Source organism: Miniopterus natalensis, chromosome 11 (assembly GCF_054644295.1).
Source record: "Miniopterus natalensis isolate mMinNat1 chromosome 11, mMinNat1.hap1, whole genome shotgun sequence".
Classification (NCBI taxonomy): Eukaryota; Metazoa; Chordata; class Mammalia; order Chiroptera; family Miniopteridae; genus Miniopterus; species Miniopterus natalensis.
In genome coordinates, this window is record NC_142091.1 from 73,198,344 (window position 1) to 73,220,882 (window position 22,539).

A 22,539-nucleotide genomic window follows, 5' to 3' on the forward strand; every position below is an offset into this window, starting at 1 on the left:
GAATGTACACAACAGCACCTGCGCACCAATGCACGGGACTAAAGGGTGACGATCGTGCACCACGGGTCTTCGCCAACAGACTGGCACTGAGACGCGGTTTCGCCGCCAAGAGCTGGGGCACAAGCGCCTCCTGGCCGGGCTTGGGCTGCCTGGGAGAGACGCTGCGCAGCCGCCGTAGGTCGCTTCCACCGCCAGGCGGGGGCGCGCGCGCGCGGGTTGGAGCGTGTGCGCACGCGCCCTCGGACGCGCGCGGAGTCCCGGAAGCAGGAGCTGAAAGCTGAGGGGAAAGGGTGGGGTTAAACCCAGGTCTCGCGCATGCGTGCGCTGCGCGAAGCGTTTGGCGGGTTTTTCCAGGCTGCTCCGTTATGTTCCGGTCACCGAGGTGCCGGGCTGTAGCTTTTAGGAAGTAGGCCGTTCTCTCCGGGAGGGCGACTTCTCGACCTTTGTGCTCCGTTCCTTCGGGCGTTTGGGGGCTTCCCCTACATTAAAAAAAAAAAAAAAAGTGTTTCTCCGTGACTGACGTCTGAGGCCCTCTGAGCACCTGAGGTTTGGGGCTGTTTGGTCACCGTCCGTCTCAGCCTCCTAGAGGGCGAAAGGATCAGAGGAACCCCGTTCTGCTCACCGATCTCCACGCTTGTGGGTTTCTTGGACTCGGGTCGGAGCTGAGTGGACCCGTCCCGCCTCCTGGGTCGCCATGACCGCGTCCGTCCAGCAGCTGGCGAAGGAGCTGGAGATCTTCGGCGTAGACTGCGAGGAGTCTCTGACTGAGAAATGTGAGTCCCTCACCCCCTCCCCGGCCCCCCGCCGGGGCCCACGCGCGGCGGCTCGGTGTTGCCAGCCGCCTGGAACCCGAAGGACTTGATTGAAGCCAAGTCTGCGGAGATGCAGAGTTCTCGGTTTTAGAAATAGGGTGAATGTGCACCTGCCTTAACCATTCCTCAACACTTTGAACTTCTTTTTTAATATCAACGTGTTAATGTCTCATGAGAGACCAAAATACTCAAAGTTCTTATGCCCAGTGCATTCTCTTTCTAAAAGGAAGAGAAACCCAATGATAGTCAGAAGTTTATTATGTGAGCTGGAAGTCAAAACAAGAAATTAGTTGTGTGAACCAAATTTGTAAAGGCTTCAGCCCAAGGTGCCTGTGGCTTCCACCTCACACAGGACCACATGTGAGTGTGGGCAGTGGCCTTGTAGTTCTAGACTGTGAATGCATAATCGCTGACCTCAGTGGGACGTGACTATCACCGGCAGGCGTACCACATTTCCCTGGTCTGTTCACTCCCAGTCTTCCAGGCGACTGGTTCCCACCTCCTCCTCCAACATATTTCCCTCCCACTCTCAGCTGATGAATTGACTTCCTGTTTTGCTGAAAAAATACAAGCTGTTAGAAAACTTCTGGAGGCTACTACCATTACATCTTCCTTCCTACCTGTGTCTGTGCTGTATACCTTGCCTTCCTTCCTATTACCATGAATACATTCACCATATTCCTAGCAGAAGCCACACTTTCCACTTAAGTCCTAAATCCATTCCTTCTTGCCTTCTTAGGGACATCACTCCAGTAATTCTCCCCTCTTACAGTTGTGTTTTTTGTTTTTTTTTTTAATTTTAATCCTCACCTGAGGATATTTTTTCCATTGCTTTTCAGAGAGAGCGAAAAGAGAGGGAAACATGGATGCAAGAGAGACACATCAATTGGTTGCCTCCCGCAAGCGCCCTAACTGGGCCGGGGATCCAACCTGTAGTCCAGGTACGTGCCCTTGGCGAGAATCCAACCCTGGACCCTCAGTCTGCAGGCCTACACTCTAACCACTGAGCCAAACCAGCTAGGGCCTCCCCTCTTATATATTTTGTATTTTTCTCTCTATAAGGTTTTTCCCCACTTCAGTTCTTTCCTTCCCAATTACAGCAAATGTCCTCAAAACAGTTGTCTATACTTGCTGGCTTCAATTTTCAAAGTCAGCTTTTTCATCTCAACCATTACACTGAAACTGCTTCTCTCAAGGTCATGGTGACTTTCATCTGGCTAAAGTCAGTGGTGAATTTTCAGTCCTCATCTGGAATTATCAGCAACATTTGACAGTGTTCCTCATGTCTTCTTGAAAACGTTTTTCTCTTAGCCTTTTGGACACTACTGGTTGTTTTCCCACCTTACTTGTTGCCACTTCTCTGGCTCTGCAGATTCATGCCCTCCTGTCCTGAGCCTCAAGATATTCTCACTTTCTTGGTGATCTCACCTAGTCTCATGGCTTTACATCCCTGTATTTCTGATGAGTCTCAAATTTATATCTTTGCCCAGACCTCTGGCCTGAACTTCAGGCTGGTGTGGCCAACTGCCTCCTTGATGTCTCCAATTGGATGTCTAATTGACATCTGGAACTCTACACTTCTTTTTTCTTTTTTTTTTTTTTTTAAACATATCTTTATTGATTCCAGAGAGAGGAAAGGAGAGGGAGAGATAGAAACATCAATGATGAGAGAGTCATTGATCGAGCCCACAACCCGGGCATGTGCCCTGACCGGGAATCGAACCCTGATCGCCTGGATCCCAGGTCGACGCTCAACCGCTGAGCCACACCTGGCCGGGCTGGAACTCTACACTTCTAAGACTGAGTTCCTGGTATCTCCTCCCTCTCCTCAGAGTAGTTCCTCCTGCTGTCTTCCCCACCTTCGTTAATAGTGACTGCATCCTTCCGGGTGCTCAGGCTAAAAACACAGCATCATCCCCTTTCTTTAGACTTCACATTCAGTGAGCACATCCCACTGGCTTTACCTTTAGGATGTTTCCTATCCAGGGTCCCACCACTTCTCGCCACCTTCACTGCCACCACCTTGATCTAAGCCACCATCATCTCTCACCTGGATTTTACCAATCTCTTAGTTGGTTCTCCTGAGTCTGCCCTTATCCCTTTTAGTCAGTGGAAGTCAGATCATGTTACTGTTCTGTTCAAACCCTCTAGCAATTTTCCAACTTGCTCCAAATATTACTCTGGGATAATTGCATTGACCAACAATCTGCACCGCCTTTCCCCACTAACTTCTGTCTCCTTCCTCCCTGCATTCCAACCACAGTGGCCTTGCTGATCTTGCTGGGCAGGATTTTTGCCCGAAAGCTCTTCCCTTCAACACTGCATGACTCAGTGCTTCACTTCCTTCAAGACTTTACTCAAGTCTTCTTCTCAATGAAGCCTTCCCTAATCGGTGTATTAAAAATTGCCAAGTCCTTCCCAACTCCCTGATTCCTCTCCTGGCTTTACTTTTTGACATAGCACATTTAGCCATCTGATCACTACATGTTTTACTTCTTGGCTTGTTTTCTGTCTCCCGCCAATAGTAAGCTTTGTGAAGACAAGAATTCTTCTCTGTTTTCCTCACTGCTCTATGCTCATGCCTAGGACAGTGCCTGGCACTAGTAGGTGCTGAATAAATATGAATTGAATAAGTAGAATTATTTTCCCTTTTCAAGGTGAAAGCTGCAAGAAATTAAGTTCTTACTTGTCCGATATTCCCTCCACAGTGGCAGAGCTGTGTGTTCTCTATGGACAGAATGAGGAGGAAATGGTAGCCGAGCTTGTAGCCTTCTGCACCAGCACGCAGAAAGATTGCTTTACCTCAGAGACCCTGAACTCTTTTGAGCATGAGGTAAGAGCACAATGTAAGGAACCTTATCATGAAATTCTCCACCTCTGCTCTATAGGGGAGGCAGTATGACATGTAGAGAAGAGCGTGAGCTTTGGAACCAGACTTGGCTTCCAGTCCCATTGTGAGCTTGGACAAGCTACTTAACGTCTCTGAGCCTTGGTTCCCTCTTCTGTCAGTGGTTCTAATAATCCATGTTTTTTAAGGTTATCATAAGAATTAAATGAAAATGGGTGTAAATCATTTGGGACTATGCCCAGCAGGTGGTAGGTCTTCAACAAGTAATTGGTGTTATTATTAGAATTGTTATATGTTGTGGAGAAACTGTCACAGAATAAGTCTTTATTTTTAGTTGATCATGAGCATCTTAATTCTCACTTTGAGGAATTTTATGTCTTTAATTATATTCTGAATGCCTGTTATTATCTCCTGACTGTGGAAAACACCTCTAATACTTGACTTTGGAATAATATATCCATTGTCTTTTATTCCTCAGTTTCTGAGCAAAAGGTTGTCCAGAATCCGTCACAGTGCCTCCAAGGACAGTGGACATGCGGGAGCCAGAGACATCATTTCCATACAAGAGCTGTATCCTTTCTGCTGAAGGTCTTTGCCTCAAGCCGTGCAGTCTGTTTTATAATTTGTTTACAGTTGCATGTGTAATTTAAAAACAAGAATAAAAAGTACCTACTGTTCAGGTTTCTATTTAGTCAACCCTTGCCTTAAATTTTGAGTGGAAGTTTATTGTTGTTTTTTCCTTTTTTAAAAAATTTTTTATTTAATTTTATTTTTTTATTTCTCAACCAAGGATATTTTTACTGAATTTTTCCATTGCGTTCAGAGAGAGTGGGGCTGGGGAGAGAAACATCGATGTGTATTGATTGGTTGACTCCCACATGTGTCCCAGTGCAGCCACCCGGGATCGAGCCTGTGATTGGTGTACATGCCAAACTGGGGCTTTTATTGTTTTTCTTAACCAATGTTTTTAGAATTGAAGTGGAGGAAGAAGAGGAGACCCTCTTGAATTCTTATACCACACCCTCTAAGGTGAGTTCAGTGTTTGGAAATTGCCTTCTACAGGTAGTGTTTTTTTTCTTTATTCTAAAAACATCATGACATTTGAAGTTCTGAGGGAGAAAATTAACTGCTCATAGAGTTTCTGTATATTTCCTACCACATTTCCTCTTATGCATCTTCCTTCCCTTATGCATGTATGTTTTTACATAATGACAGTCCTCGCGAACATTTAATTATCCTGCTCTTTTCAGTTAGCGTATCATAGAATTTTTATAAATATGTTTTCTGTAACTACTCTTTTTAATGGTTGTATAGTTTTGTATCAAGTGGAGGTACTATAATTGAATAATCCAGTTCTAGTGTTGGATTCCAGCGTGACAGAGTAGGGTAGTGGAAAAGCTTTGCCCTTAAAGCCCGAGTCAAAAGACCTAGGTGACCTTGGGTGAGTTGTTTTATCTCTCTGAGCTGCAGTTTCCTTACCTATACAATTAGGATTCATTATCCCATTTACTGAGCAGCTACTATGTGCCAGGCACTGAACAGTGAAGGAAACAGGCATGGAGGGGCTCTGCCCTCCAGAACTCACAGCCAGGGAATAATAATCTCCTATTTCAGAGGGCTTGAAGATGAAATGAATATGTAAAGTATCAAGCCCAAAGCAAGGTATTCAGTAATAGTGGTTACTCTTCATACAAATTATAGAATTGTGCACCTGAAACTTATATAATTTTGTTAACCAGTAAATTCAAAAAAGGGGGGAAAATAAATAAATTTATGGGAATCCATAAACATGGAGTAAGCCTTAATTTTTCAAAGTAAATTACATTGTAAGAAAGAAGATAAATAGTTTAAGTATGCCTGTGGGGAGCAAGAAGGCTAATAATGTATCTGTGAAGTTGCTAACACAAAACCAGGTGCATATAATATTAAAGGGAGTAATAAGATTTTTCTTAGAGTTTATAAAATCAACACTTTATTTTCCCCCTAAAGGTAGTCCTCTCCTAGAGTCCACATCCCAGCAAAAGGCACCTCCATTCTTCTATTTGCTTGGGCCAGGAACTTTGGAGACCTCCTTGAGTCTTTCCTGTCACACCCCACACCAATTCATCCTTCAGTCACATCAGCCTTCCTTCCAGGATCTGGGCTCTCACTACTTCCACCACCAGGTCCCCAGCATCACCATCTCCTGAATGAGTGGGACAGCCTCCTAACTAGTCCCTGGCCTCTTTCTGCCTTGTCCATCTTTAACCAATTGTCTACACCGCAGCCAGACTGCTCCTTTCAAATGAAAGTCGGGCCTGGTTTTTCTTGTTCGCAGCTCTCCACCAGTTCTCCATCTTCCCTAGTAACTTAGTAACTTCAAAATTCAGAGTCTATGGGCGTGTGAGGTTCTGTCTGAGCTGGCCCCTGCTCCCTCTGGCCTCCTTCACCCTACTTCTCACTCTGGTTTCCTTGCTTTTCTTCAAACACACCAAATGGGTTCACCTCTATGTCCCCTTGTCAGAGTGAACAAACTTGCCTAAACTCGCAGCTCCCTCTTCTTTCTCTTTTTGATTTTTCTCCATGGAACTTACTCCCATGAGACGCATTATATATTTACTCTTTGGTTTAGCCTGTCTCTCTCTATTAGAATGTAAGCTCCATGAGGACAGAGACTTTGCTTTAGTCACTGCTGTTCTCCCAGTGCCTGGCATATTAGTAATTGTTGAAGGACACACCTTCTGATAGAGGGTGATTGGGTGGCTCCCTAGGTAGCATCAAACAGAATTGCAGTACCTGTTGGGGCCACTGCCATGTTGATCTGATTGACAACTTCGCAGCTCCAGAATTTATCTGACTTGTCTGTATATCCAGAATTAATGATATTCTTAGGAATTGACTTGTGGTAACCCAGCTGTCAGTAGACCAATGTGTAAGTCAGATGCAACTTTACTGTCGAAGTATGTGCTCTCTCAAGGACTGAGATGCCACACTGGGGACACCCCGTTCCTGCTACAGAGGTTCTTGGGAGGCTCAGTTGCAAATCAGAATTTATGACCATGGACTCAGAGCTTAGTCAGTTGGATTGAAATGAGCAAACAGTTTGAAATATATGTCTGAAGCTCAGAGGAGATGCAGTATGGGTCTGGGCTAGACATATGTAATATGCTTAGAATAGTACCCATCGTGTGGACACTGCTCAATCATTGTAGACCATGCACCAAAGGCAGTGTGATAAAGAGTCATAGTGCCACATACGGGCCTTTCCACACAAACAGTGCCAGGGTGAGGTCGCCTGGCCCCATTGTACTTCTGTTATAGTGGTACCAGTGGGCTTGCTTATCATCGTTAAATACTTGACTTGTGCAGTTGAAAGCCATTCTTTTGCCTCCATGCTCACCATAAATCTCCTGGTTATAATTTGGGTTTCCACATATTCTGCCTGATGGGATAGGATTTGTTAGCCTGAGGATTTGAAGTTCCCCTGCCGTCAGTATTGTATTTCTAGTAAATTAATGAACTGCATCCTTAGCAGTAATTTGGGTTCCTGTGTGGTGTGGGAATGTGCTTATGTGAGAATAGGGTACCCTCTGTATTCCTCATTACAAGTGTTGATAGTGAATCTCATGAGCTTGGAGTGAGCACATCCCTGAGGAGTGTAAGGGCAGTTGGCTTGTTGACACAGTCAGGTTTCACTAGAAGGGCTGAGGGTGAGAGAAATGAGACTGCTTTTCCCAGAGTACCATCCTCTTGCCATGTCCTAGAAGCAGGCTTTCTCTTAAAATAATCCCTGCACAACATTGGCCCTAGAGTATTAGAGGCCACTGTATATTAGAAGCATCTTTTGGGGAAATAGTTTGAGAAAATACAGGGGTGGGCAAAAGTAGGTTTACAGTTGTGAGCACATGCAAGTTTATTCTTGCGTTATTTTTTTATTCTTGTATTATATATTTTTTCATATGAACAACTATAAACCTACTTTTGCCCACCCCTGTATCATAAAATCTTTTCTATCTTTGACCCAATAGTTTTCCCTAGTAAGAATCTCTCCAAAGGAAACCATCCAAATTATGAGAAAAATCTATGTGCATGAAGATACACGTCTCAGCATAATTTATAATCACCCCAAATTACTAGCAGCTGATACGTCCAACAATAGAAGTCATTATGTAAATTATATATCAGTTCAATCAACTCAGCTACTAAAAGGATAAAGATTGTGGCAATGTGGGAAAATGCTCTTAATTAATATAGAGAAAAAAAAAAAGTAAGTAGCCATAGTACTTAAAGATTTATATTTAAACTAAGATTGTAAGTATTAGAATTTATACTTTTTTAATTGGAAAAATATTAAAATACTAGAAAGGAATGTAAAAAAATGGTTATTGTATAGAGTGGTAGCGTAAGAGTCCTTTTAAATCTAGTTTCCATTCCAGCTCCTTAATGATGGTTTTTACTCTGTTCTCGTGTGTCTTGCAGTCACCACAGTAGGCAGCTTTGGTGGCATAACTGAGATACGCAGGCAGGAGGAGCCCAAGGGCAGAGAACTCCTCCGTAGACCAGCTGGCCTCCTGGTTGCAGCCTGGGCAGGGGCTCTGCCGCAGCTGTGTCAGTTATCCTGGCTTTGGGGGAGCAGTAGGTCTCAGGACTGCAGTTTTCAGCCTCCATTCTGGGCATGTCTTTGGATTCTTGATGAACAAAAAGTGAAAATAGACCATCGATGAGGTGTTTGCTAAATACTCTGCAAGGATGAGTCAACCATGCCATCTGCCTTGAGTCGCTCCCTTCTCTAAAATGGGCAGTGAACTTTGCCAAAAGTAGTAACACAGCCCCATCCCTTCTCAGGAAAATGCGTCCATGCAGGTCAAAACCCACACGCTGCTAAACACACCTGCTCTAAAACAGAGGTGGGGAAAGAAGGTGAACACATGACTGATTTGACAGGACAGATTGCCTGCTTGGCAGTCCTCTTGGGAAATGCTGGCACTTTTTCATAATTGCCTTCAACATGAGGGCAGTATTTTGATAGATGCTGGGTTACAGTTGCTGAAGATTTCTGTATGGGATTATGCTCGGCAGATGGGACCTTAAGACCCAGGCCTAAGGAACTGTACACTTAATTAGTAACTTGGGTCTGGAGGGACTGGGATTTTGTTTTCTGTTTTATTTCTAGGGTTCCCAGAAGCGAGCTGTCACCACCCCAGAAACCCCCCTGACAAAAAGGAGGGTGTCTACTCGCAGCCCCCATCAGCTCCTCTCACCATCGAGTTTCTCTCCAAGGTATGAATTCAGCTGCCAGAAAGCCAACCTGCTCTCCCCTTTCTCTGGTTATCTGGTAGAGGCTAACTCCACCATTAAATTAAATTGGGGGTGACTTATTAAATGGGGGTGAACAGATACCTCTGCCGTGAACTGGCGGGAAAGCCTATTGCTCTCTACCCTCCCTGCTTTCTCTTCCTGTGTGGAAAATTACTGTTTCTTACAGTAATTAAGGAAAGTCACTTTCCACCCACTTTTCTGGGGCTCATTTCCTAGATCAGGAACTGATATCTTCTACTGGAAACAACCTGTCTATTCAGAAGTCTGAGAGTCCGTCCAGCCCTGCCAGTGGAGGCGAGGAGCCTTTCACCTGCTTCTCTTAGTTCATGTGTTGTTGGGTTTCTTTTGTTTTCTTTTTCTTTCTTTCAATCTAAAGTAGTTATTTTTTTAAAAAGAAAAGCACATATCTTTGTTCATAATGTTGCATAACCTGTTTATTGTGCCACCTCAGGTTATAGCTAGTTTCTGAGAATTTTCTTGTCATTGTGAATCGGCACTGACTTAATTGCTGTTTTGTCCTCACTGCCACTTCTGCACGCGAATCCACAGAGATCATATGTGATTTTTTGAAATCCATAAATGACACGTCTCATTGGAGAGTTTCATAGGTGAGAGCTGTGCTGCGTGGAAGAAAGGTCTGTAGGTGCTGCCACACCAGGATGAGGCTAAGGCACAGAACTGCTAACCATCTAGGGAAACGCTGACTGCTGGGGTCACCCCCTCAACTTGGGATCACTTCTTCCAGACAAGCAGAGCTTAAGATTTTTCAGCTCTGTTGCTTAAGAAAGGAGGTGATAGCAGTCGTTCGAGATGAGCCATCACTGGGTTCTGAAGGACAATTTGACTTTTGTGTGGTCCACTGCTGCTTTAGGAAGTTCTCAAACTTTTTAGAAGTGAACTTTCTAGACTTACAAGGGCGTCTTTGAAACTTTGTGTATAGAGATGGTTCTCGTAGGTAGGCCAGCACTACTACAGCGGTCGTATTCTCTGAACCAGCCGTCCTTTGAAACCTGTAGACCTTTGTACAGCTGACCTCATGTGAGCGTCTCAGTGCCTTAAAGGGCTGGCTGCCACGGATGTCCCACGGAGCTTGGCAGGGAGGGGCTCAGAGAAGTCGGATATGCTGCCTCATCATTTTTAAATGCACGCTAATAAAGCCAACATCAGAAACTGCTTTTGTAATTTATGAAAGTAACTTCTAAATTATTCAGGTGGAGGCAGCCCTGGAGATAGAGATAATTGAGTCATTTTCTGTAGCCTCTCTGGAAAGAAGGAATGATGGCACTGCTTGCAGTGGGGCCCCATACAACTGGTTCCTGCAGAGCTTTAGTGCATTAAGTAAGCCTGTTTGAAATAGGCCTCTCTGTAAGCTATGTTCACAACCAAAGGATCAGAAGACCTCACTGTCATCTAAGCAGATGGCAGCCTGAGTGTTCTCAGAGGTGTAATTCACCCCTGGGGAGTGGAAATGCGAGAACATGTCAGTTGAGCCTTGGAGATTGGGAATGTGTGTTCGCCAGCCTACCAGATTCATTACATCTGCACCTCCATGGACATTAGAAAGTTAATCATTTCACATAACTTCGTTGTTTTGTTGTTTCTACCTTGAACTGTGTTGTGAGGTAATATATGCATGCCCAGCAACTTTTGACTTGCCCTAGGTTCCAGGCTCTGCCAGTGTTCTGACAAGTGCTAAATATTCATGAGAAGGGAAAGAAAATGGTACTTGAAGCTTGCTTTTTAATCAGTTCTGAGTTTGGGTTTCGTTTTGCTTTGTTTAGTTTTAAGCCTGAAGAGCAACCTTTTAAAATGTCTGTGTCTCTAAACTTCTCTAACACGTTTGGTATTGCTCAACCTGGTACTCCTCAGCCCCTCATTCCTGAAATTCCTTAGAGGTCTGGGTATGTCCGACCCCATTAAACTGATTAGATTTATAAACCCCAGCTTGACATTTCTCCAATTCCCATTTCCAAAAAGTAACCTTGTTTTATTCCCCTCTCCCTTTATATATGAACACAGTAACATTAATCTCTTTTGCTTCCAATTAGTGCTACTCCCTCTCAGAAATACACCTCGAGAAATAACCGAGGAGAAGTGGTTACTTCCTTTGGCTCAGCACAGGGAGTGTCTTGGTCTGGGAGAGGAGGAGCTGGTATCATCAGCCTGAAGGTCTTGGGGTCTCCAGAATCACTAACTGAGAGCTACAAATTCATGTTCCAGAAGCTCCCAGACATTCGAGAAGGTGATTGCTTTTCCCTTTGAAATTCTGGAGAATTTAAAACCACCTGGAAGGGTTTAGAGTAAGTAGCAAAGCTTCAGCTGGGCTGCAGAACAAGTTCCAGGCTTGCCTTTGAATATGTAGTTGGTAGATGTCCTCTGGGGCCCCTATTAGTGGAGGGACATGAGATGATACGCTCAGTAATTCTCCCAAGTGACCTCCCTTTGCCAAAGGAAAGTTAAAGGAAGAGCACAACCATCTCCCAGTAACAAGCCCTTTAACTATGTAAAGAAATCCAATGAAAGCGTTAGAGCAGGAACCTCTGTGGCTGTTTCCTTGTGAAGAGCGGACCATCTGCGTTGGCCTTGACTTGCCCTAATCCTCGCTGATGACCTGGGTGAAAGGAAGGCTGTGGGCTGGGGACCCATGCTGACACTCTCTGGGGTTGTGCCACATGATGCCCTGTGGCCAAAGTGAAGGCCAGTTTCAGCAACCAAGCATTGGGAAATTGGCTAGGGCTTTAGATCGCCTTCCTAAGCACCTTTCCTGCTCCTGTAAAATTACTAGCGTTAATGTTTGACAATGTGCTGTATTTTCTCTTCTGGGCAAGTGAAATGTCTTAAACACACTTTTTCGCCTCTGGGATTTCAGTTCTGACCTGTAAGATAGAAGAACTTGGCAGCGAACTCAAGGAACACTACAAGATTGAGGCTTTTACTCCTGTTCTAGTTCCCGCACAAGTAAGAGTTGTTCTAATTGTCCTTCCTATTTCATACTGTGTTTTTAAATCCATGGTGAAAAGCATCCTCTTGCTTCCCTTTTCACTTCTTGTCTACATGCTAGTTAGAACAATCTCTCCTGGTTGGATTTGGTAAAACGGGTCCTTGTGAAGAAAGACTTATAAATGCTCTCTGGTTTTGTTACCAGACACAGTCATTGTCTTTGCGCTTGGGTTCGGGTCCTGCACATAGCAAGCAAAGATGGAAGGCCTTAAGCATTCGAGTCAGAATGTGAGGATGACAGCAAGGGTAGGAATTCTAGAAACAGTGACTCACAGTCTCTCCCTTGTTTGGTCTCTGTTGTTATGAACCAGCTGCTGCCAGTGGTACCTTTACAGCATGGTTTAACCTGGCATATGTGCCAGTGCTTTCTCTAGAACACTTTTTAATCAAAGGGGAGATGTGTTCTGGAAGAGTTTTATGGTTCCTCTGTCATATGTTTTCATTCAGAGAAGAATGGCCAGTGGGGAAGATAACGTGAAACCATGCGATATGAGGAAGTTTGGGAGGAAGTAGTGGAGGGGGGCAAGGATGCATGGTCTTGGGGGAAATGATTAGACTTCCTCAGTTTGCCCCAAGGAGTGAGAACAGGACAGAGGGAGCCACAGGAAGAGAAATTTCAGTTCAATTTAACTAAGGGCTTCCGGTTAAGAGGCAGTATGGTATGTGGTAAAGGATATGGCTCTGAAGCCAAACTTCTGGGCTTCAAACCAAGGTTTCACCTGCTGTTTGAATAGTGTCTCTATTGCTCATTTTCCTCATCTGTAAAATGGGTACAGTAATAGTATCCACCTCGCAGTTGTTGTGAGAACTAAACGAGTTAATGCATGTAAGCCTTTAGAACAGGCCTGGTATTTAGTAAGCTCAGTAAACATGAGCCGTTTTTAACAGCTATAGCTACCCAGAGATGCAGTGGGCTGCAAGTTCCCTTCACTAGAGATGCCCAAGCTTCAGATAGCCACTTAGAGGGACTCAAACATTGACTGGGCAGACTGGATGCCCTTTAAGAGTTCTCGCACCGCCGAGAGCCAGCGATGGTGCTGGTCACCTCAGGGTCAAAATAGCACCCCACCAAAATAGTGTGTGTTGTTATCTGGGGCTTGCTCTGCTACTCAGCCTTTTGACTTCAGGTTTTGGGCCTCTGTCCCAAAGACTATATCGTTCTTTTGCTGCAACCTTCCTTTGGTAGGAGCCCGTCACACTGCTGGGCCAGATTGGCTGTGACAGCAATGGGAAGCTGAACAACAAGTCAGTGATTTTGGAGGGAGACCGGGAACATTCCTCTGGTGCTCAAGTTCCAGTGGATTTATCTGAGCTCAAAGAATACTCTCTGTTTCCCGGACAGGTGAGACGGGATGTGGGCATGCTCTTTATTCTGTAGTATGTGTGGTGGGCTGTGGCTCTAGAAATAAGCATTCTATCGCTGGCCTGCTGCTGCTCACTTTCGACCTCTGGTGCCATGAGATGTGACTGGAGCAAAGGCCCACGAGCGGACACCAGGTGGGGATTCCAATTTTCCCTGTGTGCTCTGACCTTAGTTCTGAAATTTGATGCCTAGGTTTGAACCCCATCATCTCCACCCCCTGAGGTATGTGATTATGGTTTTGTTAGTTAGCCAGGGTGTCCTCACCTGTATAATGGGACTTATCAATTCTTACCTCATAGGATTGTTGTAAAAATTACAACAATCTGTGTGAAGCATAATTATCATTACTAACACAACCCTCTTAATTTGTTTTCTAGAAAAATACTCCCAAGTTTACAATTACAAAATGGGAGTAGCTGGACAATACTTTCAATTATATCAAAATAATTTATTCTGGCCTCTCGTCTCTCTCCCGTTTTGCGATCCTGTGTTGCTTCTTGTCTTCCAGGTTGTAATTATGGAAGGGATCAACACCACTGGTAGAAAATTTGTTGCCACTAAACTCTACGAGGTACCACAGCGGTCCCCCACCCTCCCTCCAGGTTTGCCATGGGCACTGATGTGCAGTTTGTCCTGTTTAAGAACCTGTTTCTTTGCTTCTCAATTTTCTGTCTCTAGAGGGGGAACCAGGGGTTAGCAAACTGTTTCTGTAAAGGGCCAGACAATAAATATTTTAACAACCACAGCCACAGACAACCTATAAACCAATGAGTGTGTCTGTGTGCCAGTAAATCTTCATTTACAAAAGTAGATGTTAGCCAGGTTTGTCTCACAGGCCGCAGTTTACCTGTCCCTGCTCTAGGCAATAATCTTCTGCAGATTTTCATAGACTGCAGGGAAAAGTAGCGGATACCCTGCTCTCCCCACTCCTTGTTAGTTAGCCAGGATATGCACACCCCACTTCCACTTTCTGCTGGGTGTTTTATGAGTTTTGCTGTGACCTCCCATTTTCTGGGCTTTGCTGCTCTGAGCAAATACAGAAAAATGGCAGGTACCATCGGCTCTATGAGCTTTTAGCTCTAAGGAGCAAGACACCTGCAAACACACATCCCTATTTGGTGTCCACCCCTTCCCTTACCAGTGGCAATGCCTGGGGCAAGAACTCAGTTTTGCTTTTCTCTTGCTTTTAAGGGTGTGCCACTTCCATTTTATCAGCCCACTGGAGAGGATGGAGGTAAGGTTTGGTTCAAACATTGGTTTGGGGTTCAGGTGTGCAGTTGCAGGGTCCTTATCAGAGGTTGGGCAGGAGACTTCATTAATTGAACCCTGTGGCATTTCTCCCTAATTGTCCTTTCTCCCACCACCCCATTATCTCTAATCAATACCTTATGATCTTTTCTGTCTTAGATTTTGAGCAAAACATGGTCCTGGTGGCCTGTGGGCCGTACACTACATCTGACAGCATCACATATGACCCCCTGCTCGACCTGATCACCATCATCAACCATGACCGGCCGGACGTCTGCATCCTGGTAGGAGGCTCTCCAAGGACAGTTTCTCTCGGGGAGGCACCAGTGAGAAAGCCGGGCAGTCGGCATTAGAAAAAGGTCTAGTGTGGATCTAAAATTCTTAGGAAGCATGTTAGATTCTCTTCCCTTTAAAAAATATTTTTTAGTTCTTCATCTACATCTTTGAGAGGTATACGTGATCTACAGGCCTCACTTAGTGTAAAAGCCCAACATTTTCCCACCCTTCATTGTCCTTACAGGATTCTTGCCTCTGTCTCATTACTCCAAGTTCTGAACTATTCTCTTTTTAAACTCAAAGTATACTGTGTAGCAGGGTGGTAGATTTCCCTTGCCAGGTTTAGAAAGTTAGAAAAAAGCCCAGTATTGTAGGAGGCTGCACAGCTTGTTATGGGGCCATGGCGGCCTTCCTGCTTCCAGGGCTCAAGGCCTTCTGTTTGGTCTTGGCTGGGTGCCCCATCCCATCTGCTAACTGTCCCAGGCTCTACATGCAGCTTTGGCAGGACAGAGAGATGCTGAGAAAGAACTGTTAGGAGAGATTGCGTGAAGGCGCTCATGGATACACGTGGCTCTGATTTGGTACCTTTGTTTCTCGGCTTTATTTGCAGTTTGGCCCTTTCCTGGATGCTAAGCATGAGCAGGTTGAGGTAAGTGACTATGGTTGGGGGGAGGGTGGTGGATACTTACATTCAATTGAGCCCTCACTGTTATTTTCATCTCTTGGAGTTACCCTGGATCTAATCCCTGTAGCTAATCAGAAAGACATTGTAGCAGGGCATTTTTAACAAAGATACGGAATTTGAGGGCTTCATTTTACCAGAATACAAGGCCATTTGGAAGTTAGGGGAGGGAAATGCAAACACATGAGTCCTGGTATTTCTTTGTGACACCTGACACTAAGGCCTGAGAGCACCCACACAGATGCAGGTGTCCTGGCGTCATGGAGCTGCACTGGGGAGGTACCTTACTGCCGCTTCCCTCAGCTCCATGGCCCACGTCTTGCTCTCCTTTGATGCACTAACACAAATGGCCCTTCCCTGAACATCTTCTACCAAAACGCTCCTCCTCTTAGTGTTTCAGCTTATATTCAAGGAGATTAATTCTTCCCCAGTCTCCTTTCCTGTCCCCCACTGGACTCAGCTCCTTGAGGACAGAGATCTGTCCTCCATTGCATCCCCTTTAGCTCTTTGCCCAACAGCTGGTACATCATGTCATCTAATGTTAAACAAGTGAGTCAACACCAAATGTCCACCCTCTAAATCTTCTGCTGTTCTTACAGAACTGTCTACTGACGAGTCCATTTGAAGATGTTTTCAAGCAGTGTCTACGAACAATCATTGAAGGGACACGAAGGTCAGAATTCAGAAATGCTGCCTAGGTTTCTCCTGGGCTTCCTTCACATTAAAAAACTGAAACTGTTCAAAAGGAGGGGTAGTTCCCATCCTTTCATCTTTTGAACTAGAGATCAGCTGGAACTCTTGAATTTCAAGTGCACAGACGCTGCATTAAGAGGCGTCTTTGTAAAACACAAAGATAAACACACTTGACTTTTGCTCTTCCCTTGTTCTCACTCTGCTTCCTTCCTTTTCTCACTCCTGTTCATGTACACTCATATTCCATGGGAATCTTCCCAGCATGATCCTGAGAAGTGTTTGATGACTTACACAGCAAAATCCCAAGAGGTGCTAGACATTTTGTTGTGTGAGTGATTGTTTTGGGTGAACCCGAGTCCTTCCCTGAGTCACTGCTTCCCCACGTTTTGTGGGACGTCACCAATGTCCAGAGCAAGTCCTGGTAGAAACTCGGGGGTGGGGATCTTGAATCCCTGCCATAGACCAAAGGGAAGGATCTGTGGCAGATCACAGGGTGATGAAAGGGCTATGCAGTTCTGATTTGAGAGAAAAGGTGCTATTCCAGGAACAGTCACTTCCTGTCCCTTTTTCTCCGGTGCCAGGTTTGAAAGGGATTGGTATAGGTGATGGATCTTCTCAGGGGACTTGCTTGCCTGTAGCCGAGCTCATAAAAAACAAACATTCCTGAGGCTAAGCTTTTAAAAACAAGGCTGTAACAAAGGTGGTTTTTAAAACAAGATGTATAATCTTCCACCCCTTGGCAGTGAGAACTGATCCCAGAGTCGATTAGCCAGAATACTACCTTCCTGTACTGGCAGTGTGGCCAATATGATGGGCCTCACAGACTGGGAAAAACAGCCCCTAAATTACCCCAGAGTTGGGGGGCTTGAATCGGGCAGTAACAGGCTGTGACTGGAACTGCCCCTTCCTTCCTCCCTCCCTCCAGTGAAGATGACACAGTGCTTTCCCTCTTGCCTCTCACATTTGCTGTGACCCTGAGAATTCATCAGACCTGGAGAGCTCAGGAGATAAACCCCTGAAAAACAAGAGCAGAGTTGGTGTCCCTGTGCTGTCAGCCATGAGGTCTCCTTGGGGATAGGGAGGGGATGTGTAGCAGTGTGCCAGCGCTGCTGGGTGCTTTCAGTGTGAGATTGGGTTCTGTTTGGGTTCCTTGCCCCATGTGGTATTGACAGCAGTGATGCAAACAAAGAACAGACCAGGCTTTGTTACCATGGGCAGCACCCAGCACCACCAGGCACTTTCATCTGCGGCCAGGGTGTGCCTGCGAGTGGGGAGGCTGCCCCACGTTTTCCCAAACAGTATATAAATGGTCCTCGTTTGGGGAATTTCTTTTTATTTCTGAGAGGTCAGAAATGCAGAGCATTAAGCAGATTTATCAATAAAAACCAGAACCAGTGAGGAAGCGCCTCCTCCCTCACAGGAGCCTAGCCTGTTGGAGGACCCTCCCAACGTGATGTATGAGGTTGTGCAATACTCAGCATAGTTGGAATTTTCTTTCAGATCCCTCCCCCTGCAGCCAGTCTATAACCAGGAGTGCGAGAGCTGTTTCCTCCTTAACTATTGCTCGTCCAGTGCCTACACTGAAAGAGAGCAATTCCATCTCTTAAAGTGACCAGCTGTGCTGTACCTTCGTGTCCATCGTAAAGTGAGCCCTGGGATCTGGAGCACAGATTGTCTGTTCAGGTTACCCCTGGCCTGTTTGCCAGACTCTGGCACCCAAATCGGTAGACTTGGGGGATTATAGTGAACTTTTCAGTGTCAAGGGGACTGTAACTAATATGCAGAGTTCCTTTGATCTCAAGATTCTGATTTTTCTGTTGCAGAAGTCTCAGTTCACATGATCAGGCATCACAAGTGATAAGTGTGACAACAATCACCAACACCTTGATCCTATATGACACAACTTTGGGCATTAGCTACATTGGGGAAGGCCACACATTTTAAGCAAGCGAGGGAGCTGGCAGTGAGAGTTAATGGTGGGTTTTAAGCCTCCAGAGTCGTGTTTTACGCCTATTTGGTTCATAATAGGCCCCTCCGCCAAGCACAGCTGAGGGAACCAGGAAATGGGGCTTCTTTCTTTTCTTCTTTTGTGTGTCTGGGGAGGGTAACAGTTGGCTCCCAGAGTTAAAGGTTTTTACGTCACTTATACGTTGTAACCCTAGAGATTCTCCTTCTGCCTCCATCAAAGGAAACATCTGTCAGCTATGCTTTTGCTATTGCTGTTAAACATGGCTTTCATTTTTACAAGATTATCTGCTGAGAAATAGGAAGAGGGCATTGCTCCCCTATGCAAGAGGGAGGGGCTGGCTCTGGGAGAAGCCAGTCGCATTTCCCCGTGGCTCTGAAGACATCTCTGTCCTGGATGTTGGATTTGTGGCCCAGTGCTTGGTTAGTAGGAGGTCATGGTCTCCAGGTCTGATTAGATGCTGGGTCCCTCCCCAGGCAAGAGCCCTGTCTGGAGACTGACGCCTTTAAGCCTCATCTCTTCACACAGTGTGAAGAGTCAGGACTTTGGTTTCAGCTCTGGCTCTGAGGCTCTGAATCTTTGCTCAAATCCTGTCTTTCTAGATTTTTCTAGATCCCAATTTCCTCTGTGTTTTCTACCAAACAGTAGCCCCAGCTCCTCATCACGCAGAGCCAAGAGAGGACCTCCTGGGCGACCTGCCCCAGGTCAAGGCGGATATATGTGAATGAGCACACACTGTCTTCCTCTCCAGTGTCCCATGGGAAGTGGTGCCTCTCCATAGGAGAGTTCAGTTCTGAAATTCTTCCCTGGAAGTAGGGTCTTGTACAAGTGTTGACGGTTTGCTGTCGTCCACCTGTCCTCACTTACCTGCGCCCATTTTTCTTCCTCTTATGATTTTTTGGCAAAGTAGCTCCGGCTCCCACCTCGTCTTTGTCCCATCGTTGAGAGATGTGCACCATGAGCCTGTGTACCCACAGCCTCCTTTCAGCTACTCTGATCTGCCTCATGAGGACAAAAAGGTACCAGCGTCCCCTCGACCAACAGGCAGCATGTAACTGAGTGTGCCGCAGGTGACCCAGCTCTGTCCCCATACTGGAGGGTGAAGATGCCTTTTTGGGGCATGCACAGGGCCTGAATCTCAAGCTACTATTTTTAACAGGCAAATGTGCTTGGAATTTACATTGGTTTGGTCTCCCTCTCAGTGGGCTCCACAGCCCTTGAAGACCCCCACTTTCATGAAGAAGTTTCTAGCTTGTTGTGCAAATGTGCGTCTCAACCCCTTCTCATTTTAGCGAGTGCGGTTTGTGTCTGAGCCCTGCAGTCTCGCTATAAATGGTGTGGTCTTCGGCTTGACGTCCACTGACCTGCTGTTCCACATGGGGGCCGAGGAGATCAGCAGGTGAGGCTCATGTGCCCGCCCAGCAGGCTGCATGGCTGGCCTCTCACCACACCCTTTGGCCACGTGAGGGGAGCAGTTGGAGCCTTTGTGTCTGTTGCCACTTGTTTTCTACAACATTTGAAACTCCAAAGAACCATGTCTGTCTGTCTGCATTTAATTTATAGTCCTAGAAGATCATCTGCTTTTCTCCCCCCCCAACATTTGTGAGCTAAACAAGAGTGGTGTCCCCATTGGTGGAGCATGACCTGTGAACTTTGAGGCTGTTCTCCCCACCAGAGCAGTGTGTAGCTCTGCAGAGAATCAGGTGCAGCCAGATCTGTGCAGTGTAGGTTCAGCAGTTGTGTGAATATGGGTGTGTGCTTGTTGGCTGAGGTTTGAGTTGTGAGGGTCACCCGGCTACACGCTCCCTCGCTGGTGCAGACTCTGCATGCTCTTGCACAGTCCGGTGCTGGCTGCCTTGGTTTTGATCACAGGGGATTCCTGCTCTTTTCCTTTTTCACCCAGTGTCCTGCCCCCCTTATGTGGGAACAGAGTGAGCTATTTGTGGGTGGGTCTTTAAACTTTCCCAAAGGGACCCTCTTGTCATTGTGTCTTGGCCATGTGGCCTCTCTCCAGTTTATTAAATCCTTGATTCCACCCCAAAGAGAAACAGAAACTGAAAAACAAACTTCTGCATTCCATTTCTTTCTTATCTGCTTTCCCAGTTCTTCTGGAACTTCAGACAGATTCAGCCGAATACTGAAGCACATCCTGACACAAAGGAGGTGAGCCTTTTTCCTAGAGTGACTGGCTGTGGGGAGGGTGCTCTGGGCTCATGGAGCTCTGGCTGACTTGATTCCCAGAGTCTTCCCCTGGCAACTATGAGGGAACTCCACCCTATGATGACAAGCCTGTGATCTGTCCCCTAAACACAGAAAGGAAAGCAAGACAGTGTGTGACAGAATGGAATCCAGGGCATAGAGGGCATCCAGCTGGGAGGGGTCCCACCAGCCGCTGCTGACTGTTTCTCCATCTCCGTAGCTACTACCCGCTGTATCCTCCCCAGGAAGACATGGCCATTGACTATGAGAATTTCTATGCCCATGCCCAGCTGCCTGTCACCCCAGATGTCCTCATAATCCCGTCAGAGCTCAGATACTTTGTCAAGGTAAGATTGAGCTCTGCTTTTCCCAGACAGGCCAGAACCAATCTTTGACTTTCCCTCCTAGACCACCGGCACTCACTCTGCAGGGGTCTGCTGACAGGGATGGTGGCCTCGCTTCCTGGGAGAGGTGGTAGGGTTAGAAAACAAATCTGTTAGTAATCGCTTAAGTAAATGATGTCCCCTTGCTCCCCTCTGCCCCTGGAGCTTAGTGCTTGGTCAGCCCAGCCTGGGAGCCCTGGAAGCAACAAGGGTGGCCCTCAAACAATGGTTCTCAGACGGGGCCCTGTGGGGGTGGCCACACATGCGCTTGCCTGCCCCTGCCCCTGAATTCTGATCTGACCTCCAAGTGGCCTTAGCTCTGAGAACTTGGAAGATGTGTTAGGGTGCTTATCTCTGGCACTGAGGCCCGCCCACCCGGGATTGGGTCACTCGCTGGACTCCACCAAGCCAATCCCCTCTTGCCAAACCAAAGCCAATTCAACCTCAAGTGGTAAACTTTTTCACGTTGGAAAACAACCAGGTCAGTTGTGTCTCCAAGTTTGGGAGCTGAATGTTGCCCTGCTCACTTACCTCTGTTCTGTTTCGGAGACTCCAAAGGAGCTCAGAGTTTTCCAATAATAAGTTCACATATTTTGCTTAAGATGTGTTTGGTTGCCTTCCTTTCCATTTAATAAAACCCTCTCTGGTATCTGTTAGATGATTCCAACTTTGTCACATCAGTTCTGTTAGTTTTGGCCTTTCCAACCCACTCTCCTCCTTTCCTTTCCCAGGACATCCTCGGCTGTGTCTGTGTGAACCCCGGGCGCCTCACCAAAGGACAGGTGGGGGGCACCTATGGCCGACTCTACATCAGGAGGCAGACCATGGACGGGGAGAGGAGGCAGAGTCCATGTGTTGCCTCCCAGGTGGTCAGGATCTGAGGCCTTGGGTACTTTATCGTCTCCCACTCTGCGGGCTCTCAAAGGCACCAAGAGCCCAGGAGCAGCCCTCTGACAAGATCCTAACTGTTGCAAGGTGCAGGAGAGGAGGCAGCCGGCTGTGGGGAGAGGTTGTGGGGAGTGGGCCCAGCAGGGAAGGCACGTGCAGCTGCACGCTCCAGCTCCGAGTGAGCTCTGGGAGGACACTTTGGCTTCTGATGTGCTGGGTGCAGAGTGAACTGGCTGTGGATGCAGCATACTCAGGAAAAGCAAGACAGCTTTGTGATTTTCTACATGAATCAGACGCAGCCAACCTTTGGAGAAATAAAAGTAAATTCTGAGTGTAACTTCTGGGTCTAAATCTTTCTTCTCTTCTGTTCTGGTAGTGAACAGAGAATGCTGCCTCCTTGACCAGTGTCCAGAGAGGGCAGTGTCTGTCACCCTGGCTTTCTGGCCTGCCCCAGCCTGGATCCTCCTTAGCTGCTCCCAAGGCCCCCATGGCCTCTTGCTGAGGAGATGTGCTGGGCCCAGGCCTCGGAACTGGGCTGCAGAGCAAGCCGCTGGCTGCGTGCCTGGCCCTCCCAGCGCAGCCCTCACATGCACACTGTGGGCCCAGCCTGACCTCTCCATCTGGAGGGGGCGGCCTCAAGGAACTGTGCCAGTGCTGGATTCCCCGGAGCTGGCTCCGCCAAGCTGCACAGCAGCTCAGCGCCTGCCTATAGCCCAGAACACTTGGTCAGGGCCAGGCCTTCCAGGATCCCCAACACTCCTGCCCGTGGTCCTGGCGTGAGGGAAGGCTGCCCCTGGCTAAACGTGTAGTGGGTTTCTGCCCTAAACTGGCAGACTGTCCTGCCTCACGTGCCAAAGCCAAGACAGGAAACCCCCAGCTATTG

General features: G+C 46.7%; 1 protein-coding gene across 1 annotated transcript; it reads left to right on the forward strand.

Moving 5' to 3' along the window:
• Nucleotides 1–358: 358 nt before the first annotated feature.
• POLA2 (DNA polymerase alpha 2, accessory subunit) lies at nucleotides 359–21,993 on the forward strand. Its single transcript, XM_016208419.2, has 18 exons — nucleotides 359–773; nucleotides 3,521–3,645; nucleotides 4,139–4,230; nucleotides 4,632–4,689; nucleotides 8,813–8,919; nucleotides 11,007–11,200; nucleotides 11,828–11,916; nucleotides 13,145–13,300; nucleotides 13,830–13,892; nucleotides 14,513–14,555; nucleotides 14,729–14,853; nucleotides 15,456–15,494; nucleotides 16,127–16,200; nucleotides 19,097–19,205; nucleotides 19,479–19,585; nucleotides 20,290–20,349; nucleotides 20,606–20,732; nucleotides 21,500–21,993. The coding sequence occupies exons 1-18, from the start codon at nucleotides 695–697 to the stop codon at nucleotides 21,647–21,649; spliced, it is 1,797 nt and encodes a 598-aa protein (XP_016063905.2). The 5' UTR covers nucleotides 359–694; the 3' UTR covers nucleotides 21,650–21,993.
• The last annotated feature ends 546 nt before the right edge of the window (nucleotides 21,994–22,539 follow it).